This window comes from Sturnus vulgaris, chromosome 11, assembly GCF_052056855.1.
Source record: "Sturnus vulgaris isolate bStuVul1 chromosome 11, bStuVul1.hap1, whole genome shotgun sequence".
Taxonomy (NCBI): domain Eukaryota; kingdom Metazoa; phylum Chordata; class Aves; order Passeriformes; family Sturnidae; genus Sturnus; species Sturnus vulgaris.
This window is the reverse complement of record NC_142253.1, coordinates 21861123-21887974: the sequence shown is the minus strand read 5'-3', so window position 1 is coordinate 21887974 and position 26852 is coordinate 21861123. Positions and strand designations below refer to the sequence as shown.

The following is a 26852-nucleotide window of genomic DNA, read 5'->3' as shown; positions in this document are numbered from 1 at the left end:
TAAGGTCTAAGATTAAGAGTGATGTGGATCATTTGTGAGCAATTCTAAGCACTGGGAGCTCCTGCTTGCATTTCATTGTTACTGCTCCCTTACTCAGAGATTCATAATTAAGGTATGTCACAGGGTATTGCTTCTGACCCCCAAACCCTTCCTGGGCAAACATATCTCTTGTCACTACTCAAGAACGTCCATTCAAAATTTCTGTAATGTGGATGGTGATGATGCAGCTTTGGAATTCACTGCTCATCACTGGGCAGGCCAGAGCTGCAGCAAAGTGCACACCTGGAGCTGGCCCAGCTCCCATGGCACGTCCTGCCTCAGGTGAAGCCTCCCTGAGCTCAGGTTTCCAAGGCAAGAGGAGCTTTGCAAGCAGAGCAGATGGCAGGGCAGAGCTGTGCTCTGAGGGTACCCCAGCACAGCAAAGGTGCCTGTGTCCTGCTGGCTGCTCCTGCTCCCAGCAGGAATGCTGCCTGTCCACAGCTGAGCACACAGAGCCTGTGGAAGAACCTCAGGGGAAGAGAAACCGGAAGGGCTGAAAAAAGCCTGCAATGTCAGAGGAAAAAAGCACCAGCCCAGGCTTGCCTTCACTTCGCCAGGTAACAGCTGCACTGTGCTTCAGGAGGTACCTGTGAGGCAGAACTGGGGTTCCTTCTGCCAAATGGTCTCTCTGATGGCACTGCAATTCCCAGTTCTGAAAACGAGGAACACCCAGGGGTGTGAGGTACACGAATATTAACCATGGCTCTGTGGGGAGCCCAAAGCACTCACCTTCACAGGAAACCCCATCAGCCATGAGCGTGTACCCAGCCATGCAGGAGCACACAGCATCTCCTTCCACAATGTTGCACAGGTGCTTGCAGGGGCCGTTATCTGCACAACACAAAATTGCAAAATACATCAGGACCCCCAGCACAGATCAGCTGCAGCTCCACACTGCCAGGCCAGCCAGGCACGATCCCAGCTCAGGCAAGGGGAATCAGCCTGTAACCAACCTGTCCAGGCAGCCCTGAGCACTGCTTCCAACCCTCGCACCTGGCCACTCCTACCTGCACTGCTCATACCACCCTGCACAGCTGCACTGCCCACCCCAGCCTGAGGAGCAGCTGGGGAATAACCCTGAGGGCAGAGAGCAGCCTCAGATTCCTCCCTCAGGTTTCCCCTGACAATTCCTCAGCCTTCTGCCAGCGGTAACAGATAAAAGCTGTGCAATGAAATCAGATTGGAGAAAGGGTGAGAGGAATTTTATTCTGTCCCTAAACACCCCTCTGCAGCTGACACTTCCAACATACCTTTGCACTTGTCCTGCTCTTCCTGCAAGGACACCACAAGGATGGGCTGGGAGGGAGAAGCTACTGTAGGGATGGTGGCTTCAGCTTCCAGCCTGGTCACCTGTCCTCTGTCAGGGTCTGCAAGGCAAGGGAGGATGAGGGACAGCACCATCCCTACCAGACACCCCACGGCAAGGGGTGATCCCATTCATCCCACTCCATCATGGTTTGGAGGAAGAAACAAACATCATGAATACAGATCAGAGAGCCTGGCTGACAATAACTTCTGTAAAGCACTATAATATTCAAATAAACTAGAAAGTACTAATTTCACTTTTGAAACATTTGCTGTATTTTAAATACAGTGGCTGTCTTTCATTTGATATTTGATAGAAAAAAAAACTCCAAACTCAAAACAAGCCTTTGACCTTATCCTGTACATCCTATTTCAACACAAACAACAAACATCTTTACAAGCATAGGGTACTTTGGAATGACTTTTGTACAGCCAAATGGAAAACGTGACTATTGCTGTCTGCCACTAATATTTTCAACAGACAGTAATGTTAAAGGTATTAGAAAAAAAGAGCTCTGTTACATCAGTAAGAGTAACCCAGGTTATCAGTATCATCAAAGCAGAAGCCTAAGCCCATAGGCCTAAATTCTCCCTTAAGAGGGATGTGTTCTGTCCCCACTGAGTTCAAGTGTCACACGTGTCACATGGAGCAAAGTGTGAGCCACAAAACAGCGACAACCTTAAATGACTAAGGGTGACTGCAGTGCAGGTTTAGGGTATGGGAAGAGTGATTTTCTGAAACAAATGAAGGCAGCATAGGCATATAACAGGCTGTGGAGCAGAGACAAACCAAAGTCACCTGCTTGGGGCAAAGCCTGAGTGATTTCCCCAGGAATGCCCAAGATATGCACAGCCACAGAGGAACAGGGAGAGCTGAAAGGCCACTGTGCCACGTATGGTTCAGCCAAAAAAAGGCACTGGGGTTCCCAATCACCTCCCTGACCCTCCCTCAGCCTGGCACAGCAATGGCAGCACCAGCCCCTGTCCCCTGCCGTGCACCTCTGAGGCCTCACAGTGTCCCCTGCCCCTGTCACAATTCCCCAGCTGAGCTCTGCAAAGCCCTCTGCACCCCTGGGCACAGCCCTGAGCACCAGAGTCCTGCACATCTGCAGGAACATGACTTCCCACAGCACAGGATGTTTCACCCAGAGCTTCAGCCGAGGCAGTGCTGGGAGAAGAACAGGAAAGTAAAACCACTAATATGCCCCAGGTGAGCAACCAGGCCAAATTTTGCAGTGCTAAAGTAAGAACTTTTCTTTGCTTCTTTTGGATTAGGTTCCTTTCCCAGAATTTTAATATAAGCAGAGCAGACAGCTGCCACAGGAACAGTCAAATGCAGTCTTGAGGTAAATGCTGTAACACCACATTGAGAAGGATGACATAGAGAATGCTCATTGCTCGGCTTGGACAGAGGATTAGAAGCCTAATTCTGTTATTGGATGGAAATATTGCCTTTGCTTGTTAAATAACACAAAGCACTTGTAACTAATAAGAGGTTTCAACTTTCTGGGTTATCTGACTTGAAATCATGCCATTGGAGAACTCCACACATCAAAACAATTGCAACACAATAGACTTTCTTTTCCAGACTTCCACCACACTAGATAAATTTAGAGTTTGTTATCGCTGAAGGATGTTAATGATTTTAGATAAAAATCAAAGCTCAGGAAGCAATGCTGTCTGTCTGAACTGAGTTAAATTTATCTAAACTTATCTAAAGAAAACCGAACTGTGAAATATAAAATTACTCTGAGAAGAACAGGTATTTCTTTAAAAATCTTCACAAATCCTCTTCTGAAAAGTGCAAACACTCTTGATTAGAACACGTGAAACACCACTCTTATCCCATACCATCAAACACAAAAATAAGCCATAATTGAGTTTCCTAAATTATAATTTTTTACATTTTACAATTTCTACAGAACATGTCCATGCACCAACACCCACTAAAAAAACTTCAGAGAAGCTGCAGAGAAACTACAGAAAAGCTTAGTTGATGAGTGCAGGTATATGCCCTTCATGTCCCTTTTCTCACCTGGAGAGCAGCTGGTGCCATCTTCCTGCAGGGTGAACTCTGGGAAACACGAGCACTTGTAGGAGCCCACAGTGTTGATGCACAGGTGCTGGCAGAGCTCCCCCCCGTAGAGCAGACACTCATCCAGGTCATCTCCAGGCAGGCTGTTGGACAGCTCAGCCTCACTGCTGATGGACAGCGCCTCGTGGTGATCCTCCCTCTCTGAAACTACAGCAGAACATCTCTGGAACTACAGCAGAACATCTGTGACAGCTGTTCAGGCCTTAGGACTGCACAGATCAGGGTGTGTGGGCACACAATAAAAGTCAGATCTACCCAACACACTCACTGCAAGGATAAGAACAAAGGAACCCATCCTGGAGGTAACACCTTTGTGCTGGAGGGACACCTCCTCCTTCCCTAAGGCTGCAGGGACAGGTGTTTTACAGAGCCACTGGGAAACAGCCACAAGGGAGGTGAAAAGCTCACCTTTCACATGACTGCCAACCCTACTCTCAGTGACATCTGGATTAAGGTACTGTGCTGAGCCTCATCTGAAACTGGCCCCACACTGAATTTCAAATTTCAGGAGAAGAAGTTATCCACGTGGTTTGGAAACTTTCCAACATCACAATTTGTTAGCTTCTCCTGTATTAGCATTAGCATCAGCCTGGGAGCCACTGAGCAGTGACATGGCTGTCCTTCCTTCTGCCTTTAAACACCAGCCAAAGCTGGAGTACCACCTGCTTCCATTCCTGACCAAGTCTGACAAGGCTTTCTGTGACATTAAAATTAATCCCGAATTGAGTTTCTTAGTTTTAAAGGTGCAAAGCTTATTTCTGGGCTACACAGATGAAGGGGGATACAATTCAGCATCATAAAAATCACCCCAGGACATTTTCTCAGTCAGCTTTTCTTGAGCACACACAGCCAAAGCTCCTTGCTCAGTGAGGTCTCAGGTATATTTAATGATGACAAACGTTCTTTGCTTTTCCCAGCCTGCTTTAGGAACAAGGAAATCTGTGCTTGCTCTGAGAGGAAAGCAGCCGTGCTCCTGCTGCACTCCTCCGTCCAGCAGCTCCCTGGAGGTGTGTGTGAGGCAGAGCCGTGTGTGCAGTGTCTCAGTCACAGATGGACACTCACCCTTCTCGGGGGTCACCGTCGGCAAAGGCTCAGGATGCCGTTTGATCTCGGGATGCACAAAGTGATCCCCCCCTTCACAGCAGGACAGCAGCACATGGCTGCAGGGGTAGCCCAGGTTGATGTTGGACTCGCAGGTTTTCCCCTCGCTCCTCAGGCGCAGGCCCAGGCTGCAGCAATCACAGCATTGCTGCAAGACAAGGGCAGCATCAGCAATCGGCACATGGAAACACTGAAAGAACTGCCAGGGCAGCAGTGGGTCCCATCTCTGGAAGTGTTCAAAAAATGTGTGGATGTGACACTTAAGAACATGGTTTAGTGGTGAGCAGGGTGGTGATGCTGGGTTTATAGTTGCATTTGATGATCTTAGGGGTCTTTTCCCACCTTAACAATTCTATTCTGTGATCTCAAACAGCTTCAGGCATGAGCCCACACACACCTGGAACTGATCTGCACTTTCCTAAGCAGTGGAGCATCTGGAAAAGCATTTGGAGTGCGGACAGTTGGAAATATCAAAGCTTTACTTGTGCTTGTTTTTGCCATTCTGCACCAACGATCAACTGCAGCCACAACAAACACAAAATCTGGCTGTGCCAGTGATTTCAGCAACTCCACATGCCAGGAAGGAGTGGTGCTGCAGATCAGCTCCTCCCAGCTTATGCTCACAGGCCTTGCTTGTGAGTAGTATCAACAAAAATCATAAACAAAATAACACAGATCTGCACCTCTTTGCATTAGAGCTCAAAACACCATCAGTTTGAAGCAATGTGACAGGAACTGGAAATAACTTGCACAGACAAGAGGGTCAGCAGCATCCCAACCCTGTCAGGTGTCAGTAAAGACTCTCCTCTCTGCACTGCTGCACTGCAAACCTGCTCTGACCTTTAATTACCTGGCTGTGCTGGACAGCATCCTGCTGAGACTGGCTGGAGGGAGACCAGGCTGTATTTGATGAGTTACTTGCCTCTTCTTTCCTTCCTCACAGTATCTGAGCAGCAGCTTTGCTGACACGTTCATCTCCCACCTCTTGCAGTTTGCTCTGCTGCAGGTGGCAGACAAAAACTGTGTACTGCTTTACTCAGTCCTAGACAAATCCACTGCACAGTCAGGCCACAGAAAGGCATCAGATAAATAATACCAAACTGAGAAAGTCCAGGCTGTGGGTGCACAGTGCATACCTAACCAAGCAGGCAAGCGAAGGAGCTGCGAGTCTCTGCTGCAGAGACAACTGGGGTCACACCTCACCTGGAGAGGCCTTTGTGCACTTCAATTTAAGTGTTCTCTCACCCCTAATTTATTTATTTGTTCATGTATTTTAGCTATAAATAACATCTGTTTCATTGACAGAAAAGCACAGAGTCTCTCCCACTGCAACTCCTTTGATAGTCATCCACTCACTGTGAGTTTACAGTGATACTGGAACTGTCTGTAGTCCAGCCTGCTCAAACATTCACCCTGTGCAAAGGTGTCACACACAGGATATGAGGGGCAGGATTCAAACTGGCAGCAGGAGCTCTGTCAACAGAAACTCCACGGACAGAGCAGTTCTCAGGAGGGAAATCCCTGACCTGCTGAGGGCAGATAAGAAAGGCAGTGTTGTGAGGAGTAAGGAAACGGGGAGGGATTGCTTTTCATCATCAGAAATCCTAGGTGGGCATTCCCATTAATCCAGAGCCTGTCTCCAGCAGGGAAACGCATCCCCTGCCAGCTCAATGCTCAGAAACTCTTCTGCTGAGTGCCTTTTTTCAGGACAGCACTGGGGTTTTGTGAGCATTTCACACTCAGTGCACAGCCTGGCATGTTCAGCCAGCACTGATGGCTGCAGCTCACATTTTATGGCTCTGCTTCCTAATCTGAGAAATCCCCAAACATCATAAACAGCAGACATTACTCACGTCTGCAAATATGCACAGCCATAATAAGCTGCCTTCACATGCCCAAATACATTTGTGAAAAATTTACAGTATGGGCCTTGAAGAGGATGAAATTTTTTGGACACTAAATAGGCTAAATAATCTTTTCAAGAGAATATTAAAAAAGCAAAAGAAACCCAAAACCAAATTAGCAATAATTAACTGTGGCCATGCTAGAAAAGGGAAAATTCTTCTTTCCATCCTTCCCAAATCCAGAACCCTCAAATTCAAAATTTTATGAAAAAAAATTCTGTTTTCTGCATTTTTTTTGTTTTAGCTAAGTTTTGTCACCTTCAATCCACAAAGTAGAAGCAGTTCAGGATAATGCATGTTTTTACTGAAGTACTGTAAAATATGCAATATTTGCCTTGAAGACCCTGGCGTCTTTCAGTCATACTTTGATTCACAATTTATCCCATGTGCATGCATGACAGAGAGTATTAAATCAGTCATACATCTTTGAGCTCACATATTTTCCAGGTGAACAAAACTGTCTCATTTTCCAGTGGAAAAACTTGTTCCTTCTAAAATACAAAAATTGGAATGCCTTGACCTTCTGTTAGCTGCTTTCTGAACTTCCCAGGAATTCTACAACTGATTTAATAGCAAATATGACTATTTTTACCTTATAATTGAGAAACTCGCCTTGAGAACCATTCTTTGGCTCACAGCTTTCTTCATTCCCCTCAAAACTTTATTTGCTGGAATCCTACATAATTGGATTTACCATGGTGGAGTCTCCATTCACTAGGAAAAATCCCTAAGCCTGTGCTATTTGTGTTAAAGTAAATAACAGTTAAAGCACCATAAGATTAGGTTTGTTTAGCACAGGCTGAACTCCTGGATCTGTAAAACCAGCACTGCCACATTCACCTTGAAGCAAGAAGTGAAAACATCTAAAATGCCTGAAGACCTACAAATGTTTGTAACCTGGAGGCAAAACCCTGGCTTTTGGCAAGACAGTGTAAATATCTTGCTGGCTTTGGGGGCAATTAATGAATCTTTTCTTTTCCAGAGAAACTTTTTTGATTTATGCCACGGCATTTACTAAGAGCAGACAGATCAGGGGAAACATCACTATGGACTGTCAGCATCTTCTGCCAGATCCCCTCTGAAACAATGTTTAACAACAATAAAATTAGAAAACTTTTCTTGTAACGCAAAGCATTACAAAGTGCAAAGTGGGATTATTTTACATTACAGCAGTATATACTGTAATGCTAAAGTCTCAACAGTCTCAATATTTATTGATCTTTTTTCAAGCAGTAGCTGCAATGACTCAAGACCTAAATGAGCTAAATAGGTGAGCAAAGCTGTTCAGTAATTTTACTGTCTCAGATGGTTTATCTTAAAGGAAAAATCCCATTGGACTTGGCATGAGGAACCATTCCACGGGAGTATTTTGTCACTGGTTTCAGCTCAGCCAGGAATGATGGAGCTCTCCCTCCCCACCTCTGCCTGAGGAATGGCATGTGTAATCAGGCTGACTCCACAGCCTGGCTCTGCCTGGCATGCAAACGACCCCTGGTGAAAACCTCAGAATAACAATTCTGTCACATTTCAGACATATTAATGTCTCCTTCCCAATGCACAAATTCTCCTTTTACTCTAATGACAGACTTCAGACCCAAATTAACAGTGGTTCTGAAGATGATACATCAGCACAGCTAATTAAACCTTAAACTCTGTGGTAGATGTCCACGTTCTCTGCTTTTCCAGTGAACAATTACCTGCAAGAATCTGCGATGCACAAGAACAGACAGAGCTAATCAGGTTCCTGCTGAGCCAACCAAGCTGCACTTAAGCTGAGCTATAGCTATGTAAATTATGATCAGAGGGAAATGAATTCTGAAAGGCACTGTTCTGGTGAAAATAGGACAAGCCAGCTGCTGAATCTTCAAACTGGTTTAAATTGGTTTGGCTCCACTGGTTCTCACAAAGCAAATCTCATTTATCTAAGTGGAGGCTGTGGCTCAGGATTTGTGATTTGTGCTGTCCATTAATGGTTTGCCTCTATTTATGAACAAAAGCTTCCATCATCATCTAAATGCTTGTTCCTCTAGTCCAGCATTGTGTAGAACTGGGAAAGGGGGCCACAATTCAACACTGGAGCCAAGCAAACTTCCCAGTAATGGGTTTCACATTACATCTTCAATTAAGTTTTGCCCCATCATTTTCTAAATCCTTCTACACTATAGATATAAAAACTAAAATGGACTTTTCAGCTACTTCCAAAGCGAGGAAGCAGAAGCAATACAGTCAGTTAGGTCTACGAAATGGAGATGGAAATCAATTCAAAACAACATTACCGTTTTAAAAGTTTTAAAAGAGGCTGCAAACTCAAATGCAAACAGCACCGTTTCACTGCCACGTTCCTGCAACTTCATCTTTCCCGTGCCCCACCGTAATGCAGGAAGGGATGCCTGCTGGAGGCAGGACAGCAGGCGAGGACAGCTGCCACACCTGCAGAAGCAGCAGAGGAGCTCACCTTGTAGGAGGAGCCGGCGCAGGGGTCGCTGTCCTCGGGGCCACACGTGTCCCCATCCTTGGCGGCGAGCATCCCGGCCAGGCAGCTGTTCTCCCTCACCGTGGACACGCAGCACTGCTTCTGGGCAATCCTGCAAGGCCAGGCCACCACACTGTCACACTGTCACACAGCCCAGGGGCATCTCCGACACGCCCTGGAAACATCCCAGCACCACCTGAACTACCCCTCTTGGAACACCCGAACATGCGCAGGAAACTATCCTGGCTGAACAGGAACTTTCTTTTAAATCAGTATCTACTTTCTATATGTATCCCCTGGATCCCTGGCAGTGTCCAAGGCCAGGTTGGACACTGGGGCTTGAAGCAGCCTGGGACAGTGGAAGGTGTCCCTGCCCACGGCAGGGGGTGGAATGGGATGATCTTTAAAGTCCTTCCAATCCAAACCATTGTGGGATTTTGTGGTTCTTCTTCTTAAAATCTTTAGGTAGTGAGTTGAGCTGGAGCAGACTCTTGGGAGCTGCAGGAATTGCAGGGCTCCAGCACAGAGAGTGCCCTGGGGCTGGAGAGGGGCAGGGTCACCAGCTCTGCCCACTGGCACAGTTCCCAGTGGCAGCAGCAGGTTTTGTCCTTGCTTTCCAGGCTCTGAGGCCATAGACTTGAATACTTTTTCACATAAAATGTTCTCTTTAGACATAATTTTTGTAGGCGGGCTTAAATCTTTAAAACAGGATCACAAATAAAATTTTACAAGTCAGACAATTGAACCCTGATCTCTTACTCATTTAAATCCCAGTAGGTTCACAGGGACTGAAACATCTAGGATCTGACGTTTTAATCTAAAACCAGCCTCAGATGTGCAGGTGCAACTCATTAATGTACTGAATTTGCACCTACTTAGGCCGAGGCTGGAATTGTTAATCTGCCTTTACTTCACAGACAGTTGATATGTGTCAGTTGTGTCATGCCAGATCCCAGGGGGGAGGATTTCAATCTCTCAGTAACTTCAGAAAGGTGTGATACTAAATTCGATAAAAGGGATTATGCCAAAGTTTTGCAATGCTCTAAATGACGGGATCATTTGAGAATGTGAGTCTGGAGTGAGTTTGTCTTCATCCCTCCCCAGAGCTGCTCCAGACTCGTGGGCAGGGAATGGGATGAACTGCAGATCGTGGGGTGCTGGGTCCAGGTTACCCTGCAGCCATCCCTGTCCTCCTCCAGTGCAGAGCACACCTGGCTCCCTCGCAGAGCAGGTGCTGCTGACACCAGCAGCAGCGTCAGGCGTGTGGTCCCCCCTCCAGCAGAACCAGGGGCCTCTCACGGAGGACCATAAACACATCCCTTAATGACACTGCCATTTAGCACTTGCCCAGGGGAAGCCAAGCTCTGCCCTCCCATTCAACTGCAACTCCACAGATGGGCAGAAAATGGAAAAAAAAAATCTGTGTCCTGATCGTGGGAGAGACAAAAAGAAACCTTAAAAAGCTTTCATTTAGATTCGATTTTGGGCAAATGGAGGGGGAAATTCTGGCTTCTAATTAGCCATGAGTATTGCATGAGTCTGCAAATGATTCAGACAATCAATGACACAGTTCCCAGTCTCCTGGACATCCCACGAAGTACATTGGATTTCTTCTCAAGGGCTACTCTTTATGCTAACCAAAAATGTTCAGTTTTACCTTACGTACCTGCAAATATCACCATCCATTCCACTTACAGGGATTTCTGTGCACTCCCCGTTGTCTATAGCCCACTGCTGACCAGCTCCACAGCAGCTCTCAATCAACTCCTTCGTGGAACCTGAACAAAACATATACAGTGATTTTTTTAGATTATTTTGTATGGAATGGATCTGCTTCTTAACATCTTGACATAATCGATCATGTAGTCATGTCTTTCAGGGGGGAAGAGCAGAAGGAATTTAAGAGTTTTAAATGCTACAAATGACATAAATGGTTTGAAGAAAATTCCATATTTGACAACTCTGAACAAAATCTCTGAAAAATCATGCTTGGCCACTTGATGCAAGTTGATTTAGTCATTATGCTGCTCTAACAGTGCCCTCACTACACAGGCTGGGTTACCACAGAGTGCCCCAGCCTTGGATGGTTCATCTGGATTAAAAATACAATGAAAAGGGTTTGGGAGATGTAACTGTGACACTAAGATGTAGTAAGAGAGATGGACGTGAAGAAAGCTGCTCTAGTTGCCACATCTTTCTTTGTGGATTTCCACCGAAGATGTAAATTTGCAGGTTGCAGTGAGACAGGATTTTGCTGGATCCTCTATGATCCTCTATACCTACTGCATAGACTTAGGGCACTTAGCTCTCTTCGAGCCTTCAGGGAAGAACAGCCCAAACCCGACCTGGGGCCACGGCAGGTGCAGGGGGCTAATGAAAAAAGCCATTTATGTCCCCCCCAACCCTGCCCAGCTCCTGCTCACACATGGGGCACTGGCACCACAACAATCTGCAAGTAGCCCTCAGGCTATGCAATGCTTTCATTTTATGCAGCACATTAACAATCTTAAAATATCCTTGAGTCCTGAGAGCTGCATTAGGTGTAAGAGTTGCTCTGTGACATTGGAGGGTTGATCTGTGCAGTTAAACTGGCAGGAAATACATCCAGTACCAGATAATTACAACACACTGCTATAAAACAGGGAAATTTTAACGTACTTTTAATTCACTCCCTCGGTGGAAACTCCATTCATTTTACCAAGTGCTGAAATACATTTGTTGCTCTTGCTGGAACATGAGAACAGAGCAGAATTTAACTATCTATATTGCAGTAATCTACATGATTTATTATTGAAATAAAAGCGAGTTACTCATTCCTCACTGAAGATTCAATATCAGATTGCTTTACTGAAGTGCCATACTATTAACCAGTCATATTTGCAAAATATATTGCCTTTTGTTGTGATTTTATGAATAATTAAACCCAGAATGAAGTTATCATAAAATAAACAAACTACTGCATTTTGTCTTCATCAGGAATTTTAAAAGACCTGGAATAACTCATATTAGGACTCACAGACATTACAATGGATTTATAATATTTTAATTCTCCATTAGGAAGAACAAATATATACAACTAAATACATACACAGGACTGAGAATCACAGAGCTTCTATTCTGGATAGAGATTTTCAGCTCTATGTCTAACAGACTTGAAAATACTAAAACATTCAAACAGAGCTTTGTTTATTTGAGGCTTCCATAAAATTAGCAGATTTAGAAGCAGATTTGCATCTGTTCATGGAAAACAAAGTAATTTTGTTTGAGAACTCTGTAATCCCGAGTTTTTTAATATACTGTGTGACTCTTGGACACTTCCTAAAGTCATTTCACAACCCATCTGCTAATAGATAATTTGCTATTTATAGATTTCTTCACTAAGGAAAAAAAGGTAATTTACATCAGGCTGCACTACAAAACAGCAGCAGTTTCCTCACTTGTCTGCAATTCAGAAACTCACCTCCTGCAGTTATCACTCTGCATCATTCTGAAGACATGAACTACAGGACGCTTTGGCCTAATCTCAAAAATTTGTGTATTGTCTTTTAAAGACACTTAGAAATTGATTCAAATATTTTGAAAAACATTTTTCTCTCAGAGAACGTTAACTCTTCCCTGCCTGTGCTTTAAAGTTGTCTCAGTGCCTGACCCAGCCCTGAGCAGCAGTGGGATGGCCTCAAGCTGACCCAGGGGCACATCCAAGTTTTCCATGGCCACACGATATCCACACAGCTTTTACATGCTAAGAATTTCAGCTTTCAGCTACAGAAATTTGCTGTGGGTGGGTGTATTTCAAAAAGTTTAGTTGAAGCCCAAACTGAGGAAAACACACAATTAAAGGCTACTACATAATTTCCTCTCACTATCACAGTGAACTGTAAGTTTGTTAGAGCAGCAAAGGAGACAAAGTGGATTTTCATGAACTTCCCTTCCCTTTTTACCTCCCAGTGTTCATAAATTATGTTTCCAGAGTGATAAATCATCAGCCAGCTCTAGAAGGTCAAGAAGGGACAGAATATCTCAGTTTCTTGCCAGAGCTTTTTTGACACTGAAGTTTCTCTGATTTCAGCTTCACCTGGATTTCCACTCAGACCATTTCACACCTTTAACACCTCCAATTTCGTTGCTTCCTCCCATTCTCACTTCGGCTCTGCAGAGCATTTGCATCGACTGAACAACTCCTGTTATGCAAATGCCCATTCTGGAGCCAGAGCTCCTGACTGAGCTGTCAGCAGCTTTATCCATCATTCCCTTCCAAGTGGTTCTTTTGTCTAAGCAGAAAGACAGACAAGCCCGAAAAACCCTGTAGGCTGTGGCTGACCCGGGATCCCTGGCAGTGTCCAAGGCCAGGTTGGACACTGGGTCTTGGAGCATCCTGGGACAGTGAAAGGTGTCCCTGCCATGGCCCATGGATGGGCTTTAAATCCTTTGGCACACGAACCACTCTGTGAGTCTGTGATTCCTCACACAATGGGAGCAGCAAGGACCAACCCATCACACCAACCAACCCACCCAGGCCTCCCACCCACGAGTGCACAGTTATTTCCCTTTCTACTGAAATTTCTCCTGGAGCCATGACATTAAGGAGTCTCAGATAGTAACTTTAACTACAAGTAAGGCAGACACAGTGCAGGGGCCTGGATAGAATCACTTAACTACAGGCAGAGGTGAAGTTCAAGACTGGTATTAACCCCAAAACCAACTATCTATAAGCCAGGGAAAGCCAAAGCACTGCATGAATCACCAGGAGGATCAGGGTGTCAGGGCAGGGCACTGCCAGCCCCAGGCACCCACAACTCTCCACTGCTGGCTTTAATTCAAGCTGTTAATTGCTGGATCAGCAGTCACATGTGAGACAGGCAAAGGTCATACTCCCAAAACTGAGCTGAACTCTTGCTGTTATGATAGAACTTCCTATTCCATTCCTACATCTGAGGAAAGTAGTTTATCACACTTGCACCAGCACATACACTTAACCAGAACTGTTTGCTCACACTGGAGAAAAATAAGTTGCATTTCCTCATCAAATACCTGCCTGACAACATAAAACCATGTATAATGAAAAATAATGACAAAAACATCACAGAACAACTTGGTGAAGTTCTTAAAATACTGAAAAATAACTGTTTCCAGTGGGTCTTTTTTCTGCTCCAATCTCTTCACCATTTAAAGCTCTAATAAATAAATAACAAAGTACTGTAGCTTTACCTCTTAACAGGTTGTCATTTCCTATCTTATCAGCAGCCTGAGAGGCTTTATTAAATTCCATCACTGAATTTCACCATTTAGGTATGCACTGCAAAGTGTTCTCGATTTATCTGGGATGGCTGGGAAGACGTTTTAATGAGTAAGGTAAAGAGGAGAAGAACATTTATCTTGGCAAAGCCAGGGGAGGGGAGAATGACAGCACAGCCCCAGAGCCAGCTGCTTTCACTCCAAACAGAGCTATCACTTACGTCACTGGGGCTGGCTAAGCTCTCCCCAGAACCTGTTCCCAGATAAATGAGCAGAGGGTTTTACTCTGTGCAGGTTCCTGCAGGCTCCTCCAAGCGCCCCAGTGCTCAGGACGTGTCTGACTCTAAATCTCCCTGAAATGAGGGCAGTGCTCGAGGGTTTCCATGACCAAAGCACAGTGAGCTCACTGCTCGGGATGGGGCTCTAACCCAGCGCTCTCCTCAGTCTTTGAGGCTTCTGTCCTTGGAAATGATGGAAAAGCAGATTGCAGGAGAAATACAGGCTGAGCTGAGCATTCAGCACACACCTCACGGATTCAGTTCAGTGCCTAATCCTTTTCCACCGCCCTCTTCAATTCCTGCCTGCCATGCCATCACCACAGCAGTGGAAGGGAGGTCCATCACACTTGGAGCAGCCTGCCTTCATTTTAAACCTCGTGCAGCAAAGTGTTTTTCTATGCTCTCCTTCATCCTCTGAAGGCACCCGCGTCTCTTTGGGAATCCATCCCACCACTCATCCAGGACAAGTTCCTGTTATATTGCCTTCACTCCTTGGGAAGCATCTGCTTTCTATTTCAACCTGAAAACATTCTGTTTCCTAAATTATTCTTTTTTCATAAATTCCTTATGCTGGCTTGCTTGGCAAAACATAGAGAGCTGTGTCTGCCCCAAGGCACAATGAAAAACTGGATAACCCAAGCTGAACGTTCATTTTACTGTGCATCATACAGTGGAGACATACATCAACACAGCTTCAGCCAGGCTTGTTTGGCAGATTTAGTTCAAAAGTGTGAATGAACAGCAACCTTATACTCCCTCTGGCTTTAGTTCTGGATAATCCTTGTAAGTCAAAACATGTATTACCTGTGGCAGAGGCCAGATAATTTAGACGAGGTTTGGTCTTTAACGTTTCCATGACAGCATCCTTTATTAGATCCAGGTTAAAAGGAGGAGAGGGGAGAACAACAAAATAAATTCTTTAACCCTTTTCACTAGCTACAAACCCAACCAACTCCTCTCCCTGCTGTTTCAAAATGTGTCTCATTTTGCTGTATCCTTCTGCCACAAAGTTTGAAGCAGGTGAGTTCATGCACAATCATCCTTCTATCAGTTACAATAATAACTCAGAGCAGGCAGAATGTTTCTTGCCCGTCAGCACAGCCTTGGCTGTATTTTCCCCCTCAACCCTCCTTCCCCAGATATTGCACAGAGCATATTTATGCTGGCTATTAACTTTCAAAAGAGCTGAGGCTTTGGAAAGCCTGGTTCCGATTATCCTTGTAATTCCTGTCTGAAGAATTTTATCTTAGGCAGAGCAAGCTCTTTGCATGATCTGTTTTGTGGCTAGGTAGGCTCCTTTCTTCAAAGCATTTCCACCAGCCCTGTTTAATTTTAAAGTTAAAATTTAGAGGAACAATGTTTATCAGGGAATATAGTCAGGGACTGCCTGTCAGAGCACTTGGGAAAATTAGGCAGGATCACTGAATCTGCTGCAACTAAAACAGTGAGCAAACCAAGCACTTCCAGAATGTTCTTAACCAATTACAAACTGAGCTGAGGTTGGAATGGTAACTAAAATACAAAAACAGTATTCCTTCTTCTTAAAAAATATAAAGAGAAACAAACACAAAGAAGCAAATAGATGTGTGTGTAAGACTTTCATGTAGCTTATATGCTCTCCTTACGTCTGAGTGTTTATCTACAGAAAAAATCCATTCATTTCACCATTACCCATTCACACCCACACACTGCAGTCTGAGGGACAGCCATCCATTAAGACATGTTTCTGCTCTAAGTTTTTAAAGTTTAGCAGGGAAAAAGGTCTTTGTTTTGGACTGGGAACATTGATCAAGGACAAACCAAGCGACTGTGCCATTTTAGAGCCCAAATGCCTAAAACCACTACACACATTTTAATCGTGCAATGCATATAAATAGATATATTCATTCTCACATCAATCACACGGAAATTGTATTTTTGTTTAAAGCCTGAAGGAGGATTGTACTTTTGTATGTGAACTACATCTGATTTGCTGGGATGCAGACTGCACTCTGCACCCCTGGCAGGGCTAACATGGGATAGGGAGCTGCTCATGGATGCTCTCTGAAGCCAATCCCAAAGGTCAAACATCCCCCCGGTTGCTGTTGTGAGCCTTTACAGTATTGAGTTTTGTAACTCTGGCAACTGAAAAGAAAATCCCTAGCACCTGCCCAGTGCTTGGTTTGCTTCCACCAGTTCAGCACATACAGCACAGGATAAAAATACATAGCCTCAGCTGCCCCCCAGGAGAACCCACTCAGAAATTGCTCACAGAAAAAGTCTCAAATAAATTCGGAGAGGAAAAAACCCCAAGATTTTAATTTTCCTCATGACCAATTCATCTGAAGTAGAAAAACTGTAAAATTCATCAGAGGAGTGAACTGAGGGTTCATCTCTTTTCAGAACATCAGTGAAAACACTGGGCAGATTCACCCCCTGACTCAGCCTCAGCTGCTGATGTCAGCTTGTTTGCTCTGCCACACTGCTCAGCACAGCACGAGCCATGCACACCTGGAGAAGGTAAGGACAGACAGAAAGTTGCACAATAGGAGCCATGCACACCTGGAGAGGATAAGGACAGACAGAAAATGACACAACAGCATCCAGCATACCTTGAGAAGGTAAGAATAGAGGAAATGACATGACAGCAGCAGTCAGTGGCCTGAACAGCCCCAGGAGTGCTCCTGACCGAGTATGTGCCCTCCAGCTCTGTTTGCCTGAGCACTGTTGACAAAAAGATTCTGAACAGCAGAGGTAGGAAACCTCTGAGTTTCACTGAGTTTCTAGTTAGTGAGCAGGGATGCCTGACTGAACAGAAGAGCTGTTGTAGAGCTCCATCTCCTTACCTGGGAACCCTCCAGGATTCCTTGCTAGTCCTTGTCAGGTTTATAATAGTAAATCACATTGTTCCTTTTTTTTATGATGATGTTGTGAAGAGATGTTTCATTTCCTCAGGCTTTCCTTTATGCAGTTTTGTAATCAGGGTTTGGGCAAGAATTTCAGCAGTACTGACTGTGGCCCAGGGCATTTCCTGGATTAATGACAGGCTGCAGGAGCTGATGGCCCCCAGTTCTGCCTTGATCCAGTAACCCCAAGGAGCTTTAAACTTTTCAGGATGCACCCAGTGCCAGAGCAGTTACTGTGAAGGAATTTCAGTGGGACACTTAAGTCAACAGCAACGAAACAAACCTCCTTTTATCCCTTACAAAAGTAGGAGGAAGTACTAATTTGAATGGGGTGATAATTATGTTTAGATTGTTCCAGGGGAATTTAGCAGCCCTAGCAGGAAGCACAGCAGGAAATCTCTCCTTTGCCATGCAGCATGCCTCAGAACCACAGATGTTTGGAAGCAAGGGGGTTCAGTTCCCTAAGAAAGTAATGTTTTGGGGTAGAAATGAGGAAAATGAAGTTTTTGACTTCTAAACGAAGCACCTTTTGTTTGATGCTGTTACTGTGGTCTCTCATAGCAGGGATTGGGTGACTCGTTCTGCTTATTCCCACTTCAGGCTTGGCCTCCAGCTCAGACTGTCCAGGGTGCAGCTGAGTGTAACCCCACAACACACTAAGAGAAACACATTCACATGAACTATTTAATCCCCTAAGTCCTTCCTCCCAAAATCAAAAATCGACAGGACTCAGATCACACACAAAATTCCTATGATTTGTTTCAATTCTATGCTCCTAATTAAACGTAGTGAGAGACTCAGGTATGTGCTCATCAGGATAAATGACAGTCCTGAAATACTTGCCAGCACTCCTACTGAAGTTATCTTCAAACAAGGCAACCCTTGAAAATAATTGTGAACTATGGCAGAAGTGGCTGTTCTCACCTAAAGCTGGGCTTTGACCCCCTGCCCATGGAAGCCTAGAGGCACTGCCTATTCCTTTACCAAAAATTCAAGCACAAAGCCCTTGAATGCAGAATCACAGAACCCTTAAGACCTTTGTGGAAAAGACCTGAGATCAAGTCCAACCATCAAGCCAGCACCACCACCACTAAACCACGTCCCACGTGCTGCATCGACACCTGTTTTGGAACATTTCCAGGGATGGGGACTCCACCACTGCCCTGGGCAGCCTTTCCCAATGCTTGACAACCCTCTCTATCACAAAATTTTTCCCTAATATCCAATCCCAACCTCTCTGGCACAGCTTGAGGCCATTTCCCCTTGTCCTGTCCCTTGTTTCCTGGGAGCAGAGCCCAACCCCTCCTGTCGGGGAGTTGTGGAAAACTAGAAGGTTCTCCCTGAGCCTCCTTTTCTCCAGGCTGAGCAACTCCAGTTCAGCCCAGTGTTGTTTATACATAGAATAAATTAAAAAATATTAATATTTAGGCCAGTCCTCAGTGCACTGATGCACCGATGGAGCTCAGACGTGCTGAAGGCCACTGCTGACCCCATTCCTGTCCAAGGCACAGCAACAACAGGTGGGACAGGGATTCCTGCAGGGAGCAGCCAACAAGCAACAGCTGCATGTACAAAGTATGAAACAATCAGCAGGATGCTGTGGACAGAGCAGCATTTCAGCCTGTGTCTGTCTCTACAGAAACTCTTTCCTCAGCAACCTCAGCACTCCGTGGTTTTCGGGAGCTCCCTCTCTGTGTATGCGCCACTGCCGCGAGCACAACAAGGACAGAGCCAGGATCAGGCTCAGCTCAGATTCCTCCTGCTGGTCCTGAGCAGCCAGAGACAGACAAATGTGCTCTGGGGCAGGTTCCACACCCCACAAGCACAACCTGAAACAGGCACAAGCTAAGCCCCAGCTGGAGCTCCATCTCCTGCAGTGCACTCTAGCTCACACTTCCTACTTGGACAAGACAGGCTGCAGCCACTTGTAAAGGAATTTACATTCACATTTCTGTTTGGAATCGGAGATGAAGAGGGAGAAAAGGGACTGACTTGTGAAAAGCTACAACTATTTGATTTAAATGTGTTTTGGAGTGTTTGGGATAAAGCAGCAAATTCTAATGGAGGCTGGAGGAGTCTCTTCATCTCTCTCATGAAGACTAATTACTGTGACTTTCTGTAGGAAACACCTAAAACAGAGTAATGGAAAACACTAACAGAGGTAGAACTTCGCATACCACTTCATCAACACTTTTCAAAAAAAACCTTAGTCTTTGTTACTTGTGTGTAAATAAGTAGAGTGCACTTCTCAGTTTCTCTCTTTTCAACCACACACCGGGAAAGCAACGTCCATTCCCACACAGCTCTTGGGCAAATTATAACTGAATGATCGAAACATCAGGATGGTTGAATTGTGAAGTTTTTTACCTACGTTTCTACTTCAAGGTGCTAACAGCTAGTGATGAGAGTAAAGCCTTAGTGCTGCCCAGAGGCTGTTGAAAATAAGATCCATATGAGGCTCTTTGTGGTGATGCAGCAACAACAAAGGAACAAAGTGTCTGGATACTTAAAGGCAGACAAGTCTGGACATTGCTGGAAAAAGACAATAACTTGCTGAGTCATCAGCCAGGAGAAAGGACAGAAGTGGTTGGAACACTGGGCTCTGGGTGGGTTTGGAGCACCACCAAGTTGTGCACACCCACACACATAACACTTAGGAAGGCCACAATACTTAACATTTTTCTCAGAATTTAATTCAATAACACAAAGTAAGTCTTTCAGAAACTACTCCAAAGAAACAGGTCTTTTATAAATTACTCCACAGAAGTAGGACCTTGCATACTATTTGCTCTCTCCAGCAATTTTACAATTTTGACTTCTTGCTGCCAAGATTTGTTTTGTTTTTATCTGGGTTCAGCAGTCACACCTTTCTCTGCTGCGTCTGCAACCACAAATGGATGTGAAAGGGATCTTGAAAAGCAAGACACAACACTAGGGAGCACTGACAAGCAAACCCATAGATCTCAGTAAAGTGCTGGTGGCATCCCCTCATTTTCCTCATCAGCTGCAATTTCTTCCTATTAACGTCCCCAAAGTCCTCTTGTCCTGCGAACAGGCTCTGACAAACCAAGCAGCACATCCTGCACATCCCACACGGGACCCTGGAGGCAGGAAAGGCCGCGAGTTCCTGTGGGAAGCACCCTCCTTACCTCGGCCAGGCTCCAGGTCACATTCAAACACACTGACCCTCATCTCAATACCCACCCCTGCGAGGGGAAATCCTCTCTTACAGCAGAAAAACTCAAATTCTTCGAGACTTCAGGGATGAAACCTGCTGCGATGCAGACATGGGATCTGGCCCCACGGGCTGCCCCACGTCACCCCCGAGCTGCCACACTGCTCCCCACCCTCCCTGTCAGCCCTGGGCTGGCCAGAGCTCAGTGGGAAGGACTGGGAGCAGCGTGTGGGGTGCCACGGAACAGCACAGCACGTTCTGGGCAGGGGCTGGGCACCAGCCAGATCCCTTTAAGGAATGCATCTTTCCTGATCAGGACAGAGGGTCAGCTTTGAGCTCGCTACTTCTCCCAGCCTGCAAGCACTTGTGGTGAACTGTCAGCTGTTTCCCAAGCACTGCAAGACATCAGCTCTCACATGGAACAGGGCCACACAGTGGGGAGAGGTGAGGGACTGCTCCCCTTCACTACAGGGCTGGAAACGCAGGTCACAATCTGAATCCTTTGCTACTCCCTGTAAATCTGCAATGAGAAAGAAGAGGGGTGAAGGGAAGGTGAGGTATATATGGTGATAACACCGTATCAACACATACCCCTCAGTGTCCCCAAACCAGAACAAAAGCCTGAAACCCTTCTCACATCAGACAGGTGAATCCTTATAATGATTAGAAGTAAAATCTCAGCAGTTCCAACACATTAATGTTCTGGAAGGCCACTGATCCAACCAGCACAAGTTGCAGGTATCTAAGGTGCATTTTGATTTGGAAGATTTTCCACTCCTTCCCATAGACAAGATAAAACTTTCTGAAGTCTAACTGTGCCTGTGGCTCTGATGTTCAGCACAAGGTCATGGGAGAAGGTTTTTCTGTAACAGCAGCACAGTTAAAGACTGAAGTTGCCAGGCCAGGGGCAGCTCCAAAGCTGTGGGACAAGAGCTCCGAGCTGAGCTCCCTTCAGCAAGGGTTAGGACCACCAACAGAGTGTATTGGCAAGGCTGCTTTTAGGGAGGAGTTGTTTGTTTATAAATTCAAGTAAAATGCGCTGCAACCACATTATAATGAAAGACTGGCTATCTGGCAAAAGCCAGTACAAACCCTCTTGGGATCACAAGCTTTCTAGGCAATTTGTTAGAAAAGCTCTCATAAAAAATATGAATATTCCATTTTCAAGAACAGAAAAGTGCCATCCACATATTCCAGGTTAGGACCCCTCTCTTTAATCTTCTCGTGTGAGGCAGATTGCAGGGGCAGAGGCAGGGCTGTCACGTAGGGATGGCCCCACAGTGACAAAAGCAGCAGTGACCCAGCTGCTGGGACAGACAGGAGTGACTACAGCAGCCTTACAGCACCAACAGTGTCATCTGTGTCCAGCTGGACTCCTGCAGCTGTCACCCTTGAAGGATTCCCTGTTTCACTACTGCTTTTCCTCTCTAAAGTCCCTTAATCTTCTCTCTTTCCTTCCTGTACACATTACCCCTATTTTTCTTGACCTTTTCCTTATCTCCCCCTCAAATGCTATCTCTTTTCTTGCAGCTCTTCGGAAAATCTCTAATAAGAACAAAAAAACAAACAAAACACCAAAAAAAAGCCCAAACCAATCCATTTCCCTCCCAGTTATGACACAAAATAACCATCCAGCAAAGCTACCACTACTGATGCAACATTTCTCACTCAGTCTGCCTTTTTCAGCCCCAAACCTCTGTGCACATCCCCCTGCTGACTCGGCAGAGGTTCTGCTTTCAGTCAGGACCAGTGCTCAGAGTGCTCCCCAGGTGCCAGGACCCTCAGCCAGTGCTCCACAGGTGGTGGGGAAGAGCAGATCCCTTATCCTGTCTGAGAGCAGATCCCTTATCCTGCTGGAGAGCAGATCCCTTACCGTGCACAGCAGCAGCACATGCTGTGTCTGTGCTGCACACCCCACGGCACAATTCCTGTGCAGCTCCCAGAGCCAAGGATGAAATCAGAATCATGGCACTTGCACTGAATCCATGCAACTGGAACAGATCTCATTCCTGTGCAGCGCCTCATTGACTTCTCAATGACTTCTAATCCCCATTGTCAGCACACGGACTGACTAGCATCACAACCCAGTAATTAACATTTCAGGAACCTGAGAGAACATGGAAATCTGAGCTTCAAGAATTCCCAACAATGTTAAGATGACTTACATTTACAGTGCATGCAGTGTAAAGCACCACTGCCTGGTGTAGTGTAACCATTTCTGATTGAAGGCTAATTACTTTTCCTCACCATCATCTGTTAAAGTCATGATTAGCACAACTCCATGCACTTGATTTGTGGAGGAAAGTGACTTCATTAGGAAGTAATATTCAATACTGAACAGAGTGAAAGCAAGACTCCTAAATACAATTCTGCTTTCCACGTCCTCTTATCTCCATGAATGTTCCCATGTTATAGTTGCCTAATTACCTGTAAGTGGGAAAACTGCTCAGCCACTTCCAGCTTTCCAAGGCTTTATGTCAATTTACAATGACACAAACAGGTTTAATGACATTAACATGTGACTGGTGATTAAAAAAGGGGTTTTTTTTGCAAACCTCTGTACAGTAGAGTTGGTACATAAAAACGAACTACAAATGAGGAAAATACCCCAGCATTTAAACACAGAGGGTTACATTAGTTCCCAAGAGTCACCAACTGCTTTCAAACAAAATCACCCCAAAAGCCCACACTGCCCAGTTATCTGCCAGCACCATGTAGATCCAACTCAAACAGAAACACCATGGACAGGTAAAACTTCCAAAATGCTATTTCCATGGAACAGCTCCAAAACGCTTCATATGTTGAAAAAGTCAATTAAATTCGAAATGTTTGACATCCAGTAATATTTGTTAAAAAGAAAGACTCAACCTTTTTAACTCTTGATGTAATATTTTCCCAATCCTGTATGGTGTACAGAAACAAGTTACAAACTGGATTTAGGAACTGTGTACCCAGCACCATCCAGCAGCTGCCCTGCTGGAAGAATGCATGGGATGTGACATTTTACTGAGCTATAATCAATGATTATTTTTTAACTTGATGATTGCAGATATAACTCCAGCCACACCTCCACAAATACCCAGCCTGTCCTGATTCTTCCACACTAAAATGCACCCACTTTATTAGCAACTATTTGATGACTTTAAATTCTGAGGACAGACTGACCTGACATTAATTATAACGGTTTCAAGGTGAGAATGCTTTCCCTTCAACATGGCCATAATTTAAATCCCAGAAGTCTAACTCACAATAATCTCTCTTTATGCATATCTTAAAAATCTCCTCAGTGCCTTAAGAAGTGTTTTGGCTGCTAGCAAGAAGTACCATTCCCATCTCTAAAGATATGTACAGCACAGCTCAGCTCAGGTCATTTCCACATCAGCCAGATCTCACATGACTTTTTCCTTCCTTTTTCACCTCAGATAAACAAATGGGGCCTACATGCAGTTTTGATATATTTTTTACTGGTTTATCTCTTAATAGTGGTAATTTTCAGTTACCAGAGCTGGTGCAATACAAATTCCCCCTTCCAATCCTTCTTCCCCCATATAAGACAAGGGTGATTTTTCCTGTTTGTAGAATCACAGAATCATTTCAGTTGGAAGAGACCTTTAAGACCATCAAGTCCAACTACTACCCCAAAAACCACATTGATTTTCTCTTTGTAGCTGGCAGGATTTGAGGAATGTAGGGTGCAGGGATGATGGCAAAAGACAAAAATGTGGCAGAGCCGATGTTCCCTGGGCTCTGACAGCAGCAGGGAGGGCCAGGCTCCTGCAGCCAGCAAGGCCAGGCATCCCAGGAGAGTTTCTGCTCCATGTCACTCTCCAGAGTGATGCCTGCCAGCCCTCGTGCCAAAAGCCTCATGCCAAAAGCCTGGCCGGTGCCAAGCCACAGGGAGGGGAGGTGCAGCCATGGCTCTGCACAGCACTGCCAAAATTCCCGGGAGCTGCATGGCTGGACACGCCCAGGTCCTGGGATGACCCTCCAGCATGGAATGCTTCCCTTGGGCCAGCAGCCCAGTGCTGGTCCCAGGACCCCAGTGCTGGGGAGTTCAGCCCCAGCCAGGGCTGGGGACACTGCAGGGCTCCAGAGCAGCCCACACTCCTGCAGCTGGGAGGGGGCCAGCACATCAACCCCTCCCTGCTGGAGCTCTCCTCCAGCCATCCCAGCTGAGGAGAGGCTGCTGCAGACTGCATGCATCCTTTGCCTGATTTATCAAAGTCCAGCAGCATTCCCACCTCCCCGAGACCTGGCTCAGCCAGCTGCAGCTCACAGGTATGAACACCCTTAGTGAGGATTTACCTGCACACACCTATGGGTTTATTTCAGCAGAGGAGGAAAAAACAAACGAAGGAAGAGGCCAGCCATGTTTGATCCACATTCTACAGCTTAACCTGACAGTGTGAAAAATGAAAATCTTCCTTGTCTCATAGCACATGGCTTTTGAATGACATTCCCGAGGAATCAATTTGTAAATAAATTATAACTGGAGTAAACTGAAGGACAAAAAAGGTTAAAAAGAAGAGCAATGCCCTGGCAAGAAACCAACAGTCAGAACTACATGTACTACATGCTCCTTAAAATTGGATATTGACCCAAAATCCCCCACACTTTACATACTATTCTGTTTCTTTCATGTTTGCACTGTGAAATATGCCTGTGTTTGTAAAACAGAGAGGAACCTGCAATTATCTCCTTAACCCACTACTCATTTTCCTTTCCTATTTCCCGTAAGATCTCACATGCTGCAAATGACAGAAGTGGGTTTTTTACCTGTAGGGATTGATGCTGTTCATCATAACCCAGGACCCAGAGGTAAGTCATTTTGTGTACATTAATTGTTGGTACGAAGAGCAGCCTTAAAAGTGAATGACAGCTGAATTAGGGGTGCTGGGTACACCTTCCATCACCCCAGTCTCTGTTCCATAAGCCTCATGGCAGCTCTATGCCCTGATGATGAAATGCTGGTGGCTTTCCCAGACTGGAAGAAGAGAGAATCAGCTTTTCCTTTTCCTCCTGGCTGAAGAGCCTGGGTGAATGACCTTTCATTGGAGCATGCTGAAGTGCAAGCAATTCACACAGCTCTGTTCAGACCTCCCTGCTACTCACTGCCTCCTCAACCCTCGTGTCATCTACAGGCTTTGCACCAGGGACTTTTCATTTTAAATTTCTAATTAGACAAAGGAAAAAAAACCAAACAAACCTAAACTAAAAGCTGTTGGGGGACTCCACTGGATCCACACACAGATTTTCCTCTGCTCTTCTGCCTTTTTCCCTTCCATACCTCATGCAACAGAGAAATGCCCCACAGAGCTGCAGGTCTCTAAAACAACCTCCAGTTTCATACACTGTGTTCAATTCAGAGCTTAGAGGAGGAACACCAGCTTTGCCTGCCTTTGAAATCCCATCCCACAGAGAAGCTTCCAGGCTCTGGCAAAATGAATCAGGGAATTAGGATTGCAAAAGTCCAGCTATCAGCCCAGCACCACCCCGTCCCCAAGTGCCACATCCACACGTGTTTTGGAACACACCCTGAGCAACCTGTTCCCATGCCTGACAACTCCTTCCATGAAGTAATTTTTCCTAATACCAAACCTAAACCTCCCCTGGTGCAACTTGAGGCTGTTTTCCCTGGAATGGAGGTGATACTCTCTGATCTGCTGTGGAACCTGCAATACCCAGCACTGAGGGACTGAGAGCCCAGGTGCTGAATTCACCTCCTGCAATTCTGCTCAGTACTTTCTTTTCATACAACTTGAGATGCACTTATGCAGTGTTTCAGCAGCACTAAGTTAAATCCCAACTAGTTCATCAGTTAATAAACCACTTTTATTTCCCACACAGAAACACCATGTTGTTCACCCTCTGTTTCAGTCACATAAATCCTTGTCACAGAAAAATACCTCTGTTTGCCTTGGCTCTTCCAAAACCAGGTGTCATAAGGCATCCCCTAACAGAGAACAATTTCTTCCTAATATTGAATCTAAACCTGCTCTCTTTCAGTATAAAACCATTCCCCCTTGTCCTATCACGATCTACCCAAGTAAAAAGTCACTATTCATAGAACTCAAAATCATTTAGGGGCTCATTCTGGCTACATAAATTCCATCAAGCACCACATACACAGTAAAAGAAATATCTCTAAAGAGAAAGGTTCTTATCCTTCTTTTAGCTGGGGTATTTAAACTCAAACTCCATTAAAACCAGTGGAAACTACTACAGCAGGCTGATACCTTTCCAGGAGATAACAACTTCCATTTGTAAAAACAAAGCCCTGAAGTGACAGCCCACAGTTTTAGAGTGATAGAGAAACCTGCTTATGTGCTCATTAAAAGACAATTCAGAAATAAATTCCTCAT

At 45.3% G+C, this 26852-nt stretch overlaps 1 protein-coding gene across 3 annotated transcripts in view; it reads right to left on the bottom strand.

Moving 5' to 3' along the window:
• FBLN2 (fibulin 2) overlaps positions 1–26852 on the bottom strand; it is an 89150-nt gene that overhangs the window by 19452 nt on the left and 42846 nt on the right. For all 3 annotated transcript variants that reach the window (XM_088171726.1, XM_014893502.2, XM_088171725.1), the window contains exons 3-8: positions 10584–10695; positions 8900–9029; positions 4502–4688; positions 3380–3586; positions 1290–1406; positions 769–870 (exon numbers count right to left, since the gene is read on the bottom strand). In XM_088171726.1, the coding sequence (XP_088027852.1) occupies positions 769–870; positions 1290–1406; positions 3380–3586; positions 4502–4688; positions 8900–9029; positions 10584–10695 (855 nt within the window). The remainder of the gene's footprint in view (positions 1–768; positions 871–1289; positions 1407–3379; positions 3587–4501; positions 4689–8899; positions 9030–10583; positions 10696–26852) is intronic.